At 39.7% G+C, this 18,617-nt stretch overlaps 1 protein-coding gene across 10 annotated transcripts in view; it reads left to right on the top strand.

Annotated features, from left to right (window-relative positions):
• The window catches only part of kif1b (kinesin family member 1B), a 58,457-nt gene that overhangs the window by 25,507 nt on the left and 14,333 nt on the right, over positions 1–18,617 (top strand). For 2 of the 10 annotated variants that reach the window (XM_044350888.1, XM_044350887.1), the window contains 14 exons: positions 643–854; positions 2,343–2,422; positions 2,965–3,040; positions 4,442–4,521; positions 4,991–5,097; positions 5,448–5,531; positions 5,767–5,947; positions 6,074–6,146; positions 13,793–13,898; positions 13,998–14,015; positions 14,835–14,983; positions 15,997–16,175; positions 16,501–16,638; positions 17,767–18,018. In XM_044350888.1, coding sequence (XP_044206823.1) covers positions 643–854; positions 2,343–2,422; positions 2,965–3,040; positions 4,442–4,521; positions 4,991–5,097; positions 5,448–5,531; positions 5,767–5,947; positions 6,074–6,146; positions 13,793–13,898; positions 13,998–14,015; positions 14,835–14,983; positions 15,997–16,175; positions 16,501–16,638; positions 17,767–18,018 — 1,735 coding nt within the window. Of the gene's footprint in view, positions 1–642; positions 855–2,342; positions 2,423–2,964; positions 3,041–4,441; positions 4,522–4,990; positions 5,098–5,447; positions 5,532–5,766; positions 5,948–6,073; positions 6,147–8,345; positions 12,410–13,792; positions 13,899–13,997; positions 14,016–14,834; positions 14,984–15,996; positions 16,176–16,500; positions 16,639–17,766; positions 18,019–18,617 lie in introns of those variants that run through there. The other 8 variants (XM_044350897.1, XM_044350896.1, XM_044350890.1 and 5 more) reach the window with 7 other exon arrangements.

Below are 18,617 nucleotides of genomic sequence, written 5' to 3'. Positions count from 1 at the left end.
GTGTGTGTGTATGTGTGTGTGTGTGTGTGAGCGAGCACACACGTGTGTGCTGTGAATCATACTGCTCAACTGCGGGCTGAACTTTGGCAGCATGTGTCAACGACTCTCAGTCTCCCCCCCCCCCCCCCCCCATCCTGTAGTTGATAACACTGATAGCAGTTTTCACACAGTATGTTCCCATTCACACTAGAGTTCAAGACAAAAGCAACACTGTGACATCACCTTATTGTACACACTGGAAATTAAGTGTTCAGTGTTAATTGCTCTGCACTGTAATTCTGGCCCACATAAAAACGGGCTTCTGGAAAATCTCTAGTACAAGCTGAAATCTCTTCTCTGAAAGCTGAATGGTTGCAAACATTACTCTTGAAAGCAATCTGGAGTGAAATCTGCTGCTCTCTGTAGCTGACCATTATGCTGGGTGTTTGTCTTAACCCTTTGACGTACAACATTTGTCTTACACTGGTCTTCCCTTCCCTTTGTCCTTTTCTCTTTCCCCATTTCCTTCTATTGTTTCTATCTTCCTCCTATCTGGAATTTTATTCCTCCATTTTATGTGGTTTATTCCCCCTATCCTGTCCCGAACCTATCCCACCTTTCTCTGTTTTTGCTTTCCCTCTTTCTCTCTTGCTGTTGGCTCAGACCTCAAAGACATTCAGAACAATAAGAATAGATACTTGATAGCCTCAGAGAACCAACGCCCTGGCCATTTCTCCACAGCCCCTATTGGTTCCCTGACAGCCTCTCCATCCTCTGGCTCACTGTGCAGCCAGGGGGGCCTGCAGTCGGTTACCAGCATACAGGAGCGCATCATGTCCACACCTGGAGGAGAGGAGGCTATCGAAAGACTCAAGGTAAAGTGGTCCTGTGTAGGCCGCTACGGTGTCCCACAGCTATCTCCCACTCTGCTAAAACCATCAACTCTGGCTACTTTAATCTCCAACTTCAAGGCTTTTTTTTTTTACTCACTAAAGATTTGAAAAAAATAGCACAATTTTTTCTTTTTGCCCTCCAGCTGTGCCCTCGATGGAGCTAAAAGCTGACCCAGTGGTGCTATGTGTGGCAACAGGCTAGATTGTAAATGTTTATGCAAGGCACGTGCTGTAATATCTAATTAATTATTGGGTAAAGACACTTTTAAAACATACTTAAAACACATTATTAATTATTGATGATCATAAATCAATGATTATCTTTCGTTTCTTCCAGTGGCTCTTGTTCTGTATCTGCCACCAAAATATTGTTTTCTCCACCTTCTGCATTGATAAATGTGTATTTACCACAAGTGTGTGGCACAGGAGGAGCTTCCCTTAGTGTTTGTTGTTGGATATTATAATAATAAACCATAAACTATATACTACTAATAAACAATAATTGTTAATCAAAATATATCTTAATACATACATATATATATGTAATTGTTTGATTTGAACAAGTATTGAGGATACTTCATTAAATACAGTACAGGTTGAAGTATCTTTCGGTGTCTGTAGGAGGTGCATCTTTTCAAAATATTAAAATATCTCTGAATAGATTGGTATGCTGAGTGAAAGTCAAAAAATTCAAAGCAATGTAAAATCAAAGCACATGCAGCGTAACGTTCAGTAAATTAGAAGTTCATTTAATGTTAATATGGCTGTTTCATTTTAGCCCACACATAGCCTTTAATCAATCTATCAGTTCTCATGAGGCCTGTGAGCTTCGTATCTCTCACACTCACAGCAGACCTCTCACTCTGTTGATAAAGGAGCACATAGGATTGCAACAACCAACTATGAGGAGCTGCAGTTTCCATGGCAACCATGGTGCCCAGTCTGTCTGTCATCCAATGACGTCAAGCACCAACGCAGATACGGAGGAAATTGGACCAAAATAGATCCAGTCTTATTGGCTTTTAGCTGTAATAGTGAGCTTGTACTATTCACATTCTTTGTTCTTCAAAGGTGTGGCAGCTATTTTAGTTAAGAAATAAAGGTTACAGTGAAGGTTTACAATCCTTACAAAACATAACACCATTGTCAGTACTGCCCTGCATAGCAATGTATTATGATGTTAATCAAAGATGACTGTGTGCTGCATTATTAAACCTTTGCAGTAACAAATGTGGCATGTCTCAGAAGATATCAATGTCCAGAACAACAGACAAATTTCCAATGAGCTTTAATTAGTTAATAAAGAAACTTGACCAAGAAAGCAGGTTTGTCTCTATTGAGCCAAACTAATTCTCATAAATCCAGAGACTGGGTGGACATATTGTTACTGAGCTAAATGTGCAGCCTCCACTGCACTGTTTATAATTACAATAACAATTTTTTTCTCACATTTTTCCCATCTGTGTTCAGGAATCAGAAAAGATCATTGCAGAGCTCAATGAGACCTGGGAAGAGAAACTGCGAAAGACGGAGGCAATCCGCATGGAGAGGTCAGTATTGGCAGACCAAGTCCGTTCGTTTCCACAACCCTCCCTCAATTCGTCTGTGTCCTGTCAGCGTTAAACAACCCTCAATAACTCTGTTCCCCTCTGAGCTGTCTGTCTCACTTTCCCACACCTACTGTATGTGTCTCATTTCATCTGCGCTCATTCTGTCCACTTCCCTTCCTCTCTCTCTGTCGTCACACTCTGCTGCACACACACCCATCTCGCACCCTTTCTCCCCCTTTACCCACTCATCTGTGACTGCAGACATCAACCATGTTACTGTCTACCCATTGAGTCTCAGTGGTACCATTCTCTGCCTGTTGTCATACCACAAATCACTTGCTGTAATGTTGCACACCATCACTTCTCATCCTCTTACTCTTATAAACACAAAGGCACTTTGCTGAAAATAAATGTATTGTATATAGATGGTATAGTGTGTGTTTTTATATAATATACTATACATGTATATAGAAGAGTAGCCACAAAAGCCATCAGATTTAACTATTATTCCTAAGCCTACAAATGTCTTTCCTTCACTACAGGGAGGCCTTGCTTGCAGAGATGGGTGTTGCAATCCGTGAAGATGGAGGCACTTTGGGGGTCTTCTCTCCTAAAAAGGTAGGGCAGACATGAGACACATGCATAGACACTGAAGGCGCCAGGCGGCAGACTGTGTCAAATTTCCCATGGGTGGTGGTGATGCACGCCCTTCCACCATCACTTCCTTAGTTCTGTTTCCCATGTTATCTTTTCCATGAGAACCCTCCCTGTACCGTCGCTGGTTTTTCTCAACTGCTCTCTTTATCATTCTGTCTTTCTTTCCATTTTTACCCTTTATTTGCCTCCTCCGTGTACTCAGCTTAGCCATGCTGACGACCAGTTTGATTGTTTTCCCACCAAGAAGGTTTGTTGAATAATATCGGCAGACAAAGTGCCTTTCCTGCACTAGATGTAGCCCCATAACTGACAGTTTAGTTAAGTTTTTAGTTGTGTTTTACCATCCTAATGTCCATAGTAAGAGCAGTTCTCATAGTTACTGCATCCCATGCACAGATCTGAACTTAATGTATTTCTGGTCAGGTGTTTACATCTTTTTAACTACTCTGTGGAACATCTATTGTTCCCTTTTCTCCACCATGTTTGATTGACTGCCTAATGTATTAAGATTTTGACAAGTGATTATGCACGTAAGCTACTTTGACATTAAATTTCACATCAACCACTTAACAAAGGTTTATGTTTAAGTATAATACTTGGCACTGAGGTAATAGAGTATTCAAACCTTTCCTTTAGTTGCTTAGAGCTATTAGTGCTGTCATGAGGCATATTGAATAACAGGCAGTCGTACATTCCCCTGACTCTCCTTACCTCTCCAGCATCTTTCAGTAGAGGCACTGCTGCGTGTCAGTAACAATAAGTCCAGTAGATGTGTTAGTATGGGCTTGTCAGAAGAATCACAATTGCGACAGAGAAATATTTGTGATCTTCTAAACATCGACTTTTCAGCGCCAGCTGTCACTAGATCAGCTTTGGTTTCAGAAAATTCCTCTCTTTGAAATAAATCTTTTTCTAGGCAGGTTTTGACCCCCTTCCTCTGCTGCTAATTGTTGCTTTAGTTTAGTTTTTTTTTTGTTCACATCCATTTTTCTTCCATTCATTTTTTTCTCTCACGCACTGCCACTCCATGGGTTAGCATTTCGCTGAGAAGCCTTGTGATCTCTATACAGACTTTAATGGGGTCTTTTCCCCAAAGAAGGTTGGTGGTTTTGATGAGTACTTGCTAGCACTGTTTGAGTCGTAGTGTTGTGATGCGTCAGACTGTAGAGGTGTCAGCATTGTGTCAATGTGACCATTTCTGTTCATGTATCACTCAAGGCCACTGAAGACAGTGTTTGATATGAAACTATACCCACTTGGTTGACATTTCTCGTATCCTAGATGTAGAATTCTGATGGAAAAAGTGAAAATTCCTGAACTTTTTTCGTATTAAACTGTCTACCTCTTATGTTTCATCCATAGACTCCTCACCTGGTTAACCTGAATGAGGATCCTCTCATGTCAGAGTGTCTGCTCTACTACATCAAAGACGGAATTACAAGGTAACCAAAACTTGATTGATGACATTGAAGTGCTGCAGAGGATGTGGAAAAGTTTGGAATTCCTCCCAGGCAGGGTCTCTGAAAGACTACTTTTTTAATTTTTCCTCTTTTTATGTTATGAAAGAGAAACTTTCAGAGTCAGAAGAAACTGCCCTAATATCTACCACAGATCCAAAAAAAAAAAAATGACTGTGCAAAACTACTTTCCTTCCCTCTTTCCGGTCCTTTTGGACTCCTCTATAGACCATTCCTGTTGAGTATTTTGTTACAGTCATGCCCCAGGGGGACAATAATGGATGACAGAATCACAGATGAAAGAACCCAAAGTACTTTAGAAGTGCTGCCTTCTCTTGAGTAATGCTTTAAAGGTCCCATTTAACTTCTGCTGCTGACTTTTTGCCCAAATGGCTGCCAATCCAGTGAGAGAGCACTGTTCACTCTCTCAAAATGGCCTCTACGATTGTTGCAGGGTGGGTCAGGCTGATGCCGAAAGACGTCAGGACATCGTCTTAAGTGGTGCTCACATCAAGGAAGAGCACTGCATCTTCCGCAGTGAGAGGAATGCCAATGGAGATGGTGAGATGGTTATGAGTTTTCTTGCTTGTGCATGTATGCATGTGTATTAAATATCTGGATTCTTATGAATAAAGAAGAGTTGATCGGAAGAAAGTTCTGATTAAAAGGCCAATACCTATAGTCCCTAAATACCTGCAGAAGCAACATTAGGCACTTTATCAATGGATGAAATTGGTGCATAAATATAGACTCCAATTCATTTTCTGTGCTAATGTAAAACATTATGTCCTAAATGACAGTAATCACTACATACACTGGATGAGCTATTTGTCCTTTACCATCTAAAAATGAACAATGATGAGCTTTTCAGAATGTTTGACTGATTATTGGTTGGTGTGTCTTTGCTGAAGTGATCGTCATGCTTGTGCCCTGCGAGGGATCAGAAACTTACGTCAATGGCAAGCGTGTTGAGGGTGCAATCCAGCTTCGTTCAGGTACATATCTCATTTTTGGAAACTTGTAAATAATAACATAGATTATTGACTTCATATAATTGGTTATTCCTTGGACTTCATGAATCTCAGTAATAAAATGTGGTTCATAATGCCTTCTTAGATGTTCTACTTAAAATTGTTGTTCCATTGGTTACAGCACAGATGGAGCAATGTCTTGCAAGTTTCATGCTTTCGATGCTTATTCCTGCCACACATGTGCTCTACCTTTTTTCAGGAAACCGTATCATTATGGGAAAGAACCACGTGTTCCGCTTCAACCACCCAGAACAGGCCAGGGCTGAAAGAGAGAAAACGCCATCTGCTGAAACCCCAGTTGAACCAGTGGATTGGACCTTTGCTCAGAGAGAGCTTCTGGAAAAGCAGGGCATCGACATGAAGCAGGAGATGGAGAAAAGGTATGCAATCCATCCTGTTAGTGTTATTCAGATGAATTTTCAAAAGGTGTCAGTAGTCTGATTTGTGGATTGTACAGTATGCCTTAAATTGATGTATCTCACAATATATTTTGCACTTTTACGTAGACTCACTGAGATGGAAATCCTGTACAAAAAGGAGAAGGAGGAAGCAGACCAACTTCTGGAGCAACAAAGACTGGTGAGTTCAAATGAGCTGGAATTTAATCAAACCCACTTTGTGAGTGTTTTCTGTAATCATGCTAGAAGTTGTAGACAGGTTAGCAATAACTGCAGAGTGGGTTTAATAGGTGTTAAACAATAACTTATATGATGCTTTCTGCAAGTGAGCTATATCATAATTAAAGGCAGCTTCTTGAGTGATATAGATGAGCTAGTGTGTGATTTTGTGTGTGATTTTGAGTGAAATGTACTTGAGTGTCATAAGCGGGATACAAAGTTAAAGCATGGTTTTCTACGGTCAATTACAATTGGAAAGCTAGTTTTGTTTTTTGGATGATAATTTCACTTGGTCTATTTAAATCTGACTAGTACTAATTCTCACTCTGAGCTGACACTTTTGAGATATGTGTGTGTCAATCACACTTTTACTCCTAGCGCATGTCTGTTCTTCTTGCATGGAAGTTTTTCTGGTTTGAGACAGATGAGCTTTTAATCGTCTTCCTCTTGAGTTTAACTGATTTTTCTGTAGCAATTTGGTTGAGCGAGAATTAGATTGTAAAGCTTTCCCCTTTTCAGAATCCCCGTTTTCACTTTTCTTGTGTCTTCTATAGTGTATTTGAATCTTGCAAAACAGCAGTTTACAGCTAAATTTGATTCAACATCAAGATCAAAATTGAATTAAAACAAAACTGATTGAATACTGGTCAGTATTGAAATGCATATTCTTGTTTTTATAAAGTGTTGCTGCTTTTGCATGGTTCATGTTAATAGCATGTTTTCTTAACTCATTCAGTACTGGTTCTGGACTAAGTTGCAGTGTTTGCCGTTGAGCTGGTCAACTTTAAGGTGGCTGTTGATTTGCTTTGATTAGATTTCTACTCTAGTTTTCTTGCTCTGTTTTGTCTTGAGTTTCATCTCTTCAATGCAGTTGCTGACATGTACAATGCATTGTGATAACAAAAATTCCTGCTGTAGTTTTTGATGGATAGTGACAATGTGGTTTCTCATTGACTTCTTTGGCTACCTCTCTTCGCTAGCCTTATCTGGCGTCTGTGTAGCGCACTGAGGGCACGGCTCAACAACAGAGTTACAGTATCACTGCTCAAAGTTGAATCAGTGAATCACAGACCTCTTCCATACTCATGGTTTTATTTGCAGAGCTACAGGCATAGGGTTCAGACTCCCAACGACATAACATGTCCAATTCTAGCCATAGATAAAGTTTCATACACAAGACCTGAAATATCTGTACCCACTGGTTGTGATCTGTAATGTACTTTGTCTACAAAAAAAATGAGAAACTGCATTTTTTTCCAACTAACTAATCTTTCTTGTAGTGGATTAACACTTACCCTCACCTCTGCCTCTCCTCTCTCTACTGGCTTTCTGATCAACTGCAAGAACACTCTTGTCTTCTAACTCACCGCTAATACTAAAGCCACTCAAACCTTCTGGACTAAAGGGGGGAAAGCTCCAAAATCCATCTACATGCATGCCATGCATGCCACGGTAGCATGTTTGGGATCCAGCTTTCAAATCACTAAATTTTCATTTACGAAGAGGATTATCACAAAACGATACAGAAGTGCTCCAATCAGCAACTATCCTCTATTGATATTTCTTTTCTAATCATGATAGACATGCTTTACCTTTTACTTTTAATATCAATATGCAACATTGGGAACAATATCGTTAAAGCTGAGCTTTCTGAGATGGGAACAGACTTATTTTTATATCGAGTGAATGTTTTAATGAATATTCATATCCCCATCACCATTTCACCAGAGAGAATATAAGAAAGACGAATTGAACAAGAAAGTCAATGGAAGCCACTGTTTGTTGGATTTTCATTTCTTTGTTTTTCTATCTTTAATTTGAACATAATTCTGTGAATGATACCGCATGTTGCCATACATCTTGTATAGTAATGATGTATGCAAAATATTTAGACAACATTATCAAAATGTAATAGTCCTCCATGGTAAATATCCTAATCCTAAGTCTTGAAAATCAGAACATCAAAATTCTGACCAAGCTGAAGTATTAGACTCTGATTTAACTTCCACTTGGCTCATGGTTGAAGTTCCCGTGTTGCATATTCGTACCTTTATTCATTCTTTTTTAAAAGTCATCCTTTCATCCTCTCTTTGATTTCCCATTGTAATTTCTCCTTTTTTTTGGGAACCATTTGGTTTGTTTCCTGTGTTGTTTTCTCAAGGATGGCGACTCTGATAGTGGGGATGACTCAGATAAGAGGTCTTGTGAAGAAAGCTGGAGGCTGATCACTTCCTTGAGGGAAAAGCTGCCCCCCAGCAAGCTACAAACCATAGTGAAAAAGTGTGGATTACCCAGCAGCGGAAAGAGAAGAGAGCCAGTCAAAATGTACCAGATCCCTCAGCGGCGCCGCATCACCAAGGACTCCAAGTGGGTGACCATCTCCGATCTGAAGATCCAGGCAGTCAAAGAAATCTGTTATGAAGTAGCGCTCAATGATTTCCGCCACACACGGCAGGAAATTGAGGCACTGGCCATTGTAAAGATGAAGGAGCTTTGCGCTAGCTACAGCAAGAAGGACCCCAATGAGCGGGACTCTTGGAGGGCGGTGGCTCGGGATGTTTGGGACACTGTAGGGGTTGGTGATGAGCGGATTGAAGATGTCATTACCACTCTGTCTCGACCAGGAGGTGTTGTTATGGATGAACTAAAGGTGCACATTGATAAACTCGAGGACATCTTGCAAGAGGTTAAGAAACAGAATAACATGAAGGATGAGGAGATCCGAGCTCTAAGGAATAAAATGGTCAAAATGGAAAAGGTTCTTCCACTCATCACCCCAGAGACCCAAGAAAAGCCTCCCAGCGTACCCACTTCTACTTCTACTTCTACTTCTAGTTCTACTAGCGCAGCCAGAACTCCAAGCCCTCTAGAAGGAAAACCTCCTGTGCCTGAAAAGCCTGATCCAGAGGACACAGATTCACAAACAGGCCAAAGTACAGGAGATGACTCGACCCTTAAGCGAGGCCACATGCGCTGGATGCGCCAAGAGCAGTTACGCCTTAAGAACCTTCAGCAACAAGAGATCTCCAAGCAGCTCCGCCGGCAAACAGGGCCACACCGCTTTATACCCCCAGAAGACCGCAAGCTCCGCTTCCCCTTCAAAAGTAACCCTAAGCACCGCAACTCTTGGAGCCCAGGTACCCATATCATCATTACAGATGAGCAGGTCATTGAGCTAAAGGTGCCCAAAGAAGCTGTAGAGGAAGAAGAGGGAGAAAGCCAGGCTGCGGAAGGAGTACAGTCTAGAGAAAAGATGGCTGCTTCAGTTATCCAAATCAGTCCTCCATTGCCAAGCCCATCAGTCCAGCGCAGAAGCAAAGACTTGGAGCAAGGATTAAGCCAGGGTCACAGACATAACTATAGGAACAACCAACACCAGCAGCCCCATGAACGAGGTCGCAGCAACTCTTTGAATCACCGCCAGCGGCCCTCTGGCTCCATGGAGTCACTGCAGCAGTCTGAACCTAACAGGAGGCATTCGCAGTCTCTCTACCAGCCCCGCCAGCATCAGAACCAGCCAGCACATCCCCAGCCACACCATCAACGACCTTGCCACTATAATAGCATGATGTATACAGATGGAAGCTTCAATGGCTACCAGCAGTACCATCACACTGACCATGCTAATCATCCAATCAACTTTCAGGCACCTCCGCGAATGCGCAGGCAGATGTCTGCTCCAAATCTAAAAGCCAGCAGAGAGACAGCAGTCTGAGTGGGACTTGTGGAATGAGGAACTAGTTTGATATACTTTTAGTAGGCAAACACATTACAGATCACAACAGCTCAGTATCATGTGAGTCAAACAGCTAAAACTGTGACTTTTGCACTTGATCAGTATGTTATTGGTTGATCCAAAAGTATTGTATGTATTATAAAAAGACATTTTATCATCGTCATAATATATGCCGTTTTAAAAGTTTTTGCTGCATTGTGTGAGCTGTCATCACTAGCATAGGGAGAGCTGTCATAAGGAATTGAAGCCAACAGACAATAAGAGGACTGTTTTTTCGGAAGATGCATGCCATGCTTACTCTGTTCATTTTTCAGCATGTGTGACAATTCATCCATCATGCTTTGATTTGCCAAAATTATCTTCATGGCTGAATTTCTGAGTTTACATATTTGCCATTTTAGTATTGTTTTATCCTGAATGGTTTTAGCCACTACAGTATGAACACATTGATGTGTTTTAATCAAGATTTATGTTGTTGTAGCCCAAACCGAAAACACCCTGTATTTATTTCTTCCTGTGTACCATGTAATTGAATGTTAGGATTGAAGAATCACTTCTCTTTGCAATTTTACATTTTGTGTTGTACCTCCATAAAACATTTTCTGTCGTAAATCCTCATTAGCTTAGATCTGGAATCTAAAGACCAGTATGTTGGATATTTTAACATTAATTATGGAATAACTTGATGCACTAGTCGATGGTGTGACTGCCAATTAAATAGAGACTGAAATAGTGGTTAAAGAAAGTGGTATTCAAAAAGTGCCTTTTTACGCACTAACTTTATTAATCCTGCTGTGCATTTACAGTCAAGTATTTACTTTCCCTTCCTTTTAATTCAGTGGTTTGCAGCTAAATTTCGCAAACTATAATAACAAACCTAACCAAAACTAACCTTATAGTAATAATGTACTGATTTATTCAAATTTTTTAGTAAGCCACTTGATTGCTTGATCCCAGACTTGATTTTTTTTGGATTTATTTCAAATATGTAATTGCTGCCTACTTGTATGACAGTACTTTGCACTTCTTCAAGTCATGCATAAGCTGTATAATTAGTTACTAAATACACAAATCTTAATGTTAAGCAATAAGTTACTCTATTCCCAAAAATGTATTTTTTTATACTTCACAGTACAAACTACCCACATTTCACATATTAGTATATTTGCCCCCAGGATGTTTTCATTAAAAAATACTATGTTCTCTGAATCCTGGAGTTTACTAAAGACCCTATCAAATGTAAGAACCACTATGCTGAAATGCTTGGACCTAATCGTACACAGGACGACACAATCCAAAAAAAAAGAGAATTAAATCTATTTGAAAGTTTCACTCTAACCAGTCCAGAATGTTCAAAATAATTTCCCCTCTCTTACTATATAAACCACACATCTGAGCTCTTATTTCCATCTCATGCCTTCTTAAAATTACATCTTGGGTTTGTGGTTCACTGAGTAAGCACAGAGTTCACCGTCTTTCGAATGGATGTCCTACAGAGTGTTGTCATGGTTCCCAAAGACTCGCCTTAAAAAATGTTGGAAGGAAGACAAAGAATTGAAGTGTTTGCATAATGTTATTTGGGAGAACTATCCATGTCAAATGAGATTTTGAGGACTGCCTTGTTTCTGCCTTGCTCCTTCACATCCCACATTCATGCAACCTGGATAGAACTTTCAGTGATGGTCTATGAAATCAGTCGTTGATGTCAGTTTTTTTTTTTGCCTCTGTGCTTTAGCTGATGCTTATTTGAATAAGCAGCAAATCTGCCTGTCAATCTGTCTTTTCCTTGCTGCATTGGTAGCTTTAAAAGAACCCAATAATTATTACATTTCAATACCCGATGGCCTTCGAATCATTTTAGAGAAACCATGACACTCAGCAGCATGGGAGAGACATTTAAGGACTATCAAAATGTTGAACTTGGGTTCAGAATGATTAAATGATTTTCTGTGTTTTATACTAAGTTTTGACAGTATATACTCTGCCTTAACTATGCTGTAACAAAAACCAAATGATATAATGACATATGCAAGTCTAGTGTCCCCACCCTGCGCTGTTTAGCATCATGACCTTGTGTCTTCATGACTATCTTTGCATGCAAAAGCTTACATCTCTAATAAATGCTCCATTGAAGAATGTTATTTAACGTATGCACTGGTGCTTATGGCTACCAGGTAAGCTGGAAAGTATACAACATCAAATGGACAATGTACAGTGTACTGTTCTTTTGAAATATACATATATGTCTGTGTTAGGTCTCATTTCAAAGTGTCTGTTGAGTGTTGTACGTCTATCTGCTGTTTTGACTCTGCAATATCAAGTGCCTCATTGTGGCTACCAAGTTGTGTTGCTCCTTAATCATGCACTTTGTGCAAACATATAGTAGGCCTACCTGTTGGAACACACAGGTTTAAAGAGGATATACTGAATCCCTGTGATGTTGGAGGTTTATTTTCAAAGTATGACTGAAATAAAATGACATGCTCCAAGTGCGGTTATCTGTTATATATGGGTGGGTTTTTTCACAGCCAATAAGCCAGTTTAGGGACAGAATCAGATCTTTACTTACATGCACCACAGCAGAAAAGACTAAACCATTTTAGACACTATATTGTTATTGTTTCTACAATATTACATTTAAAAGTAGTATCTGTCATCTGCAGATTTATCTCTGGTGTTATTTCTTATTAACTACATTATGACAATCTCCCACATATACACTTTAAAACATGGGATTGAGGTGAAAGTTGAATTTGTTGGAATGTCCTTGTTGTTCATCACATTTAGCCATCATTAAACCTACTTGGGAATTTAGATATCCATGCATTGAAGCTGCCTCAAATACTGCTTCAAATGGTTCATTATGTTAAACATTGTGTTATAATAGCAGCTTCAGAAAAAACTTGATTATTGGGTTTCCATAGGTTGCTTGAATTGGGAGAAAATTCAAATTCTAGCTTGTTGGTAGGATTTCAGCAGGGAGGAGGTTACTGACAAATGAAAAGGCTGCATTGTCTTCCCAGAAGACACTGAACAAACAGGATGAGGTCATCGGGCCCACAGCCTGTCCTGCTCTGATGATGATGGCGCCCCTCATTGGATTACAGTTGACTCAGCTTCCACCAGCACCTCACCTCTACTACTCCAGCTATTTCTCTCTGAATATATGATGATGTTTCTTTTTTTTTTTCATGGAGTTTCATTTCCAGAACATTGTATACCCATTGCACACACACAAAAAAGAAATCACTGCAAAAGGTGAAAGTTTTTTATTCATTACTTTGTCTTTGGACTTGAGCTACCCACTATTCTTTAGTACTGTATATAGAAAATTTAAATTTAACTTCTCTTTTTGGAACAGAACTCCTCAATTATATCTGCTTTTTAGTTTGGGGTTACATCTTATTATGGACAGTGGACATGTGATTATTGGTTGTGTAACATATTTTATCATCACAGATTTTCAAGTAAACATTAGTAGCTTTCAACTGCTAATGTTTCACATGCATACACGATGTCCATAGTAAGTCCATAACATGTAGGGTTTCGATACAGGTCTGGAAACATACAGCATGAGGAAAAACGATCCAAAGTCCTTGTTTACATCTCATTGCACATTTTATGACATCATACATTTAAACAAAGTCAAATAATCAAAGTCTTCAGCTCTTGTCTTTAGTGTCGAAATATAACTCTGGTTGTGTTGTGGAATTTCAAAACAGAAAATAAGTAGTAATCATATAAGAAGGGGCCGAGTGTATTTTGGGTTGAAATGTGAAATGCGGTTCCGATGGCTAGCTGAGCTCACCTGTTGTTGCGGCTGATGGACAGTTGTCCATGTTCTCTCTCCTCTTCCCTATGTTGGTGTCCAGGTTTACGAGAGCAAATTGCAGGAACTTCAGAAACAGGTTGAGACTCGTTCGCTAGTAGCGGAGACACCCGATGAAGAAGAGCTGGAGGAGGAGGAGGAAGAGGAGGGTATGTACTGTAAATCTTCAGTCTTGCAGATATTTCTTTACATACCGTATTTAAGCCCCCAAAAAATAAAATCTGTTTTCTTCCACATTTTCTGTCTAGAGCCTAAACTACTGGGATGTGCGTACAGTATTTTCTGTCTCATAATCAAAAGAACATAATGTCAACTTCATTCAGATTAATGAAAATGTGTTAATATGTCCATACTAATTACCCATTCAAGGTATTAAGTCAGAACAATTGATAAATCATATATCCGCTAATCCCTTTGGAATAAAACGTACTACTAATGTAATATAAACCATTACTTGAAGTCTAAAGGACCATATGCGTAGTTTTTCATGTTTTAGCTCATCAGCTACAAATTGCCTTAATTTTACTGGCAACAACGTTCCAAATCAAGGTTTTTATCAATATAAATGTACCTTCCAAGCAGTATTTTTCAGTACAGTATGACTGACACATTTTGACTGAAAGAGGAAAATAAGCTTTTTGTCTGTTTGAACTAATTTACAATATATCCCCAATTTACTCCTGTTTTTAAACATTATTCAATTGAACAAACCATTCAAAGCATCAGAATTAATAATGAAATTAAGAGTGATAGCAGCTTCTTGACCTATGTTTTGTATTTTTGTTGATGGGACTGAACTTAAGACATCTTTCTCATACAAGATAAACAGAAGCAATGACTTAAGTGATGAAATATAGATGGATTACCCAGAATTGTGGGCAGTAAAGTACAATGGATCTGTTGTTGAGCTAAAGCAAGAAAAGCCACTGGTATGGTCCTTTTGGGCTTGATGTGCATCTACATTATGTGTGTGTGTGTGTGTGTGTGTGTGTGTGTGCATGTGCGTGTGCGTGCGTGTGTGTGCGTGTGTGTGCGCGTGCATAGACATCATGTTAACTTCACCTATGTCCTCTGTCTGCCTACAGTGCCGTGGACTCAGCATGAGTTTGAGCTGGCTCAGTGGGCCTTCAGGAAGTGGAGGTATCATCAGTTCACCTCCCTCCGTGACCAGCTGTGGGGAAACGCCGTTTACCTGAAAGAGGCCAACGCCATTAGTGTGGAACTAAAGAAGAGAGTAAGTAAAATTACATTTCAGGTTGCTTCCTGACAGGACAAAGTTTTCCAGCTCTGACAGTGATGGAAGAATAAACTTAATTTGAGTTTTTAACCTGCTTTACTGAAAGGCCTAAAAATATTAAAATATGAAGAAAAAAATACATGTGGCACCCGCTAAAGAGGTGATATTAATGTTAAATGAAAAGCGTGTGTAAAGGATGATACAAAATCATTGATCCAAAATGTGGTTAAAGACCTAATTGTCCTCCATTAATGTACTCACCTGGCAGCCAAACCTACAGAGATGAATCAGCCATTAAACATCAGCTTCTTGGATGTTTGACTGTGAAGCAAGAGGACTGAAAACATGATCTACTGACCAGATGTCTTTACACAAACCCACATGATGTCAAGAAAGGCGCCGTCAGATTGATTTAAGATTTCTTTTTATTCCGCACTGATGCTTGTGATTTATTTAAATGGATACACAACTTAAAACATAGTGTATGTTTGAGATAACGTACAAGCCGATCCTTTAAATCATCCTTGGTAGGGCGTCGACTTACTGTCACAGACAAATTGAATTTGTTACAAATCAAAAGCTGGTCCGCTGTGGTCCACCTTCCTCATCAGGATGACCAGTGTGATTTATATTCTCACCCAGTTCTAGGCGCTGAATGATTGATACTGGAAATGGCTCATCTCTCACAAAGACATTTTCAGAGGAGTCTTGCATATCTTTGAGTTATCTGCCTGTCTGTAATTTATGTCCAGTGTTGCTAATTGGTTTAGCATATTGCCACCAGAGAGTTCTGAGAAGAGGAAGGCACAAAATGGTGGGTGGTATGGATTTGTTTGACCTTTCAACCTTCCAATGTCTCCAGTAAAATGGAGCCATACTACAAACAAATCTTAATCACAGTTATGAAGAAAGGTTCTGTGCTTTAATTCAGAATGGATCCATGTGCTTGTTTTTTGTCGACTTACTCTTCTTTTATTCTTCCTTTCCCACTTGTGTCTCCTATCCTTCAGGTCCAGTTCCAGTTTGTCTTGTTGACAGACACTCTTTACTCTCCACTACCCCCTGAGCTCCTGCCGCCAGAGCCTGAGAAAGAACGTGACTCCAGGCCTTTCCCCCGCACCGTGGTGGCCGTAGAGGTTCAGGACCTTAAGAACGGAGCCACACACTACTGGTCCCTTGATAAACTCAAGTAATGACCGTAGCATACATTAAACTAATTATTGTTTTAATTAGATTTGTGTAAAAATTAGATACTTATTCATAGACGTGCAGCATGTTATTTATTATACACCTTCAGTGCTTTTCCTCGAATGTTGTGAAGATTTGTTAACATTTCTCATGGTTTCAGTGCCAAACAGGAGCAACATGATACTTACAGTACAGAAAACATTTCATGAATAATGAGACTGACATCTGTACAGTATCATTTCTTTCCAGCCATTAGGTGAGCTGTACTGTATGTTCTCTTTCTGCTTCTCATTAATGTTGAGTGCACTTCTGTGCGTCATTTGCAGGCAGAGGCTGGACCAGATGAGAGAGATGTATGACCGCGCTGGAGAAATGGCCTCCAATAACCAGGAGGACGGCGAGGGCTCTCTGACAGGAAATGACCCCTTCTACGACCGCTTCCATTGGTTTAAACTTGTGGGGAGGTATGTAATGCAACGGCAGGAGAAACACATGTAAAAAATAAATGTTTTTGTGGCTAATTAATTCAATATGGCTTCAGTCAGGCAGCTTTTGTGATCCATTTATTTAAAATGGGTTTATTTCCATTCCATTTTTCACTTTCATGGTCAAATTCTGTTACACAGATTCATTTTCTGTCATTACAGGCATATGTATCAGTGATGTCACATGTTTTGGCACCACGTTTTATCATTTATATCTGTTGTTTTGTTTTCTAACGCAAATCCTTTTATGTTTTTTTTTTTTTTTTCACTCAAGTTGTTTTCATAGTTTGATGTCACATCTGTGGTTTCATTTGATGCTTTTGATTCCATGTCACTTATCAATATTGCGTTGTGTATTTATTCATTTTTACTTGACATCATGCATTGAAATTGTTTTTTTTTTTTTTTTTCAAAGTCATAAATTGTCATTTTCATACATCCTTTATGTCATTTTACTGTGTCTGTTGCCATTCTCACGTTGACATCCAGTTCATACAAAAGCTTGTTAACATAGTGGATTTGGATAATGTGGAAATTTGTGGCATTTTGTATTCTATCCTCTTTCAGACAGCGTACGTTAGAAGATTTACACGTTAATCCTTTTAAAGTGACGTTTCATTTTGGTATAAAATGGTCATGTTTTCTATAAACTGGTGTGACACCTTGCAGCTTTTTGTAATACCTGCTCTTTAAGACATGAACCCTTCTGTTACATTTGTAATAGCTTCAAAGTGTGGAGAATTAATTCTTGAGCGAGTGATGCCAGCATACATAGAAAGAAAAAATCTCAATTGATTTGGTTTAGCTAAGTTAGCGTGTGCCATCTTGACTGATTAACGTATAACTGTGGTTCATGGTTGATTACTAGGCAAATCATACGGGAAAAAAACTTGTTTATCTCCATTATATCTGTGTATGGTTTTATGTTATTTGTGATAGTAAACTACCAAATAATACACCGTTTATGAGGAAAAAGTGATTATCATGCCAAAGTGAAATATCACATATCAGCCATGTTCAATGAGCTGCAGTGGCCTGTTTAACTCTTACATCATTGTTACCTTTCCTTGGTTCTCGCCACTGTTCCCAAACCACCAACCCTCTCAGCTCCCCCATCTTCCACGGTTGCGTTAACGAGCACCTCGCCGACCGCACGCCCTCGCCCACCTTCTCCACCACCGACTCCGAGATCACCGAGCTGGCGGACGAGCGCCAGAGCGAGATGTCTGACTTGATCGACGATGAGGCGTTTGTGGACGACACCAGCTCGGACGCCGGCACAGAGGAGGGCTCGGACATCTTCAGCGACGGCCAGGACCCCTTCTACGACCGCTCCCCCTGGTTCATCCTGGTGGGAAGGTTGGTGACTGGCAGTGGCTTTCCCACGTCCTCCATACACAAGCTGGGACTGGAGTTTGGGGGGTGCTGGCTTGGTTTAGTGATTTTTTTTGTTTTTTGTAAAAGGGCAAATAAACATTTACTCAGTGTAGATAAGAAAACTAAATAAGTTATTTTAAGTACAGTAGATGTCTGGAAAGATGTTGAAATACATACAAAAGTAACAGCATATTAGATGTACCATCATTTTATGTATTATTTTAGCGTCTGACAAGTCAGAATCTTAAAAAATGTGAGTATATACTGTAAGTATATCACTTATTAATTATCATAAAAACCCTTGCTGGTGAAAGAATCATTTCAGAATCAGATCATGTATTCATAGCAGCTTTGCAAAGATAAAATGGACCAGTTTTGAATTTAACACGATTAGTCATACTTCTGTGCCGCACAGGCCTGCTTTGTAATAACTGCTTTTAATTTAGACTCAGTCCCAAAAATTGAAAAGCCACCATCCTTTTCTCTCCACCTCCTCCCAGCGTGATGTCTCATCCCCCGCCACCATCGCAGCACTGACTGTATTAACTCCCATCTGTGTGTGAATTACATGTATTTGCTGT

This window comes from Thunnus albacares, chromosome 5 (assembly GCF_914725855.1).
Source record: "Thunnus albacares chromosome 5, fThuAlb1.1, whole genome shotgun sequence".
Classification (NCBI taxonomy): Eukaryota; Metazoa; Chordata; class Actinopteri; order Scombriformes; family Scombridae; genus Thunnus; species Thunnus albacares.
This window is presented reverse-complemented; position numbering and strand designations above follow the sequence as displayed.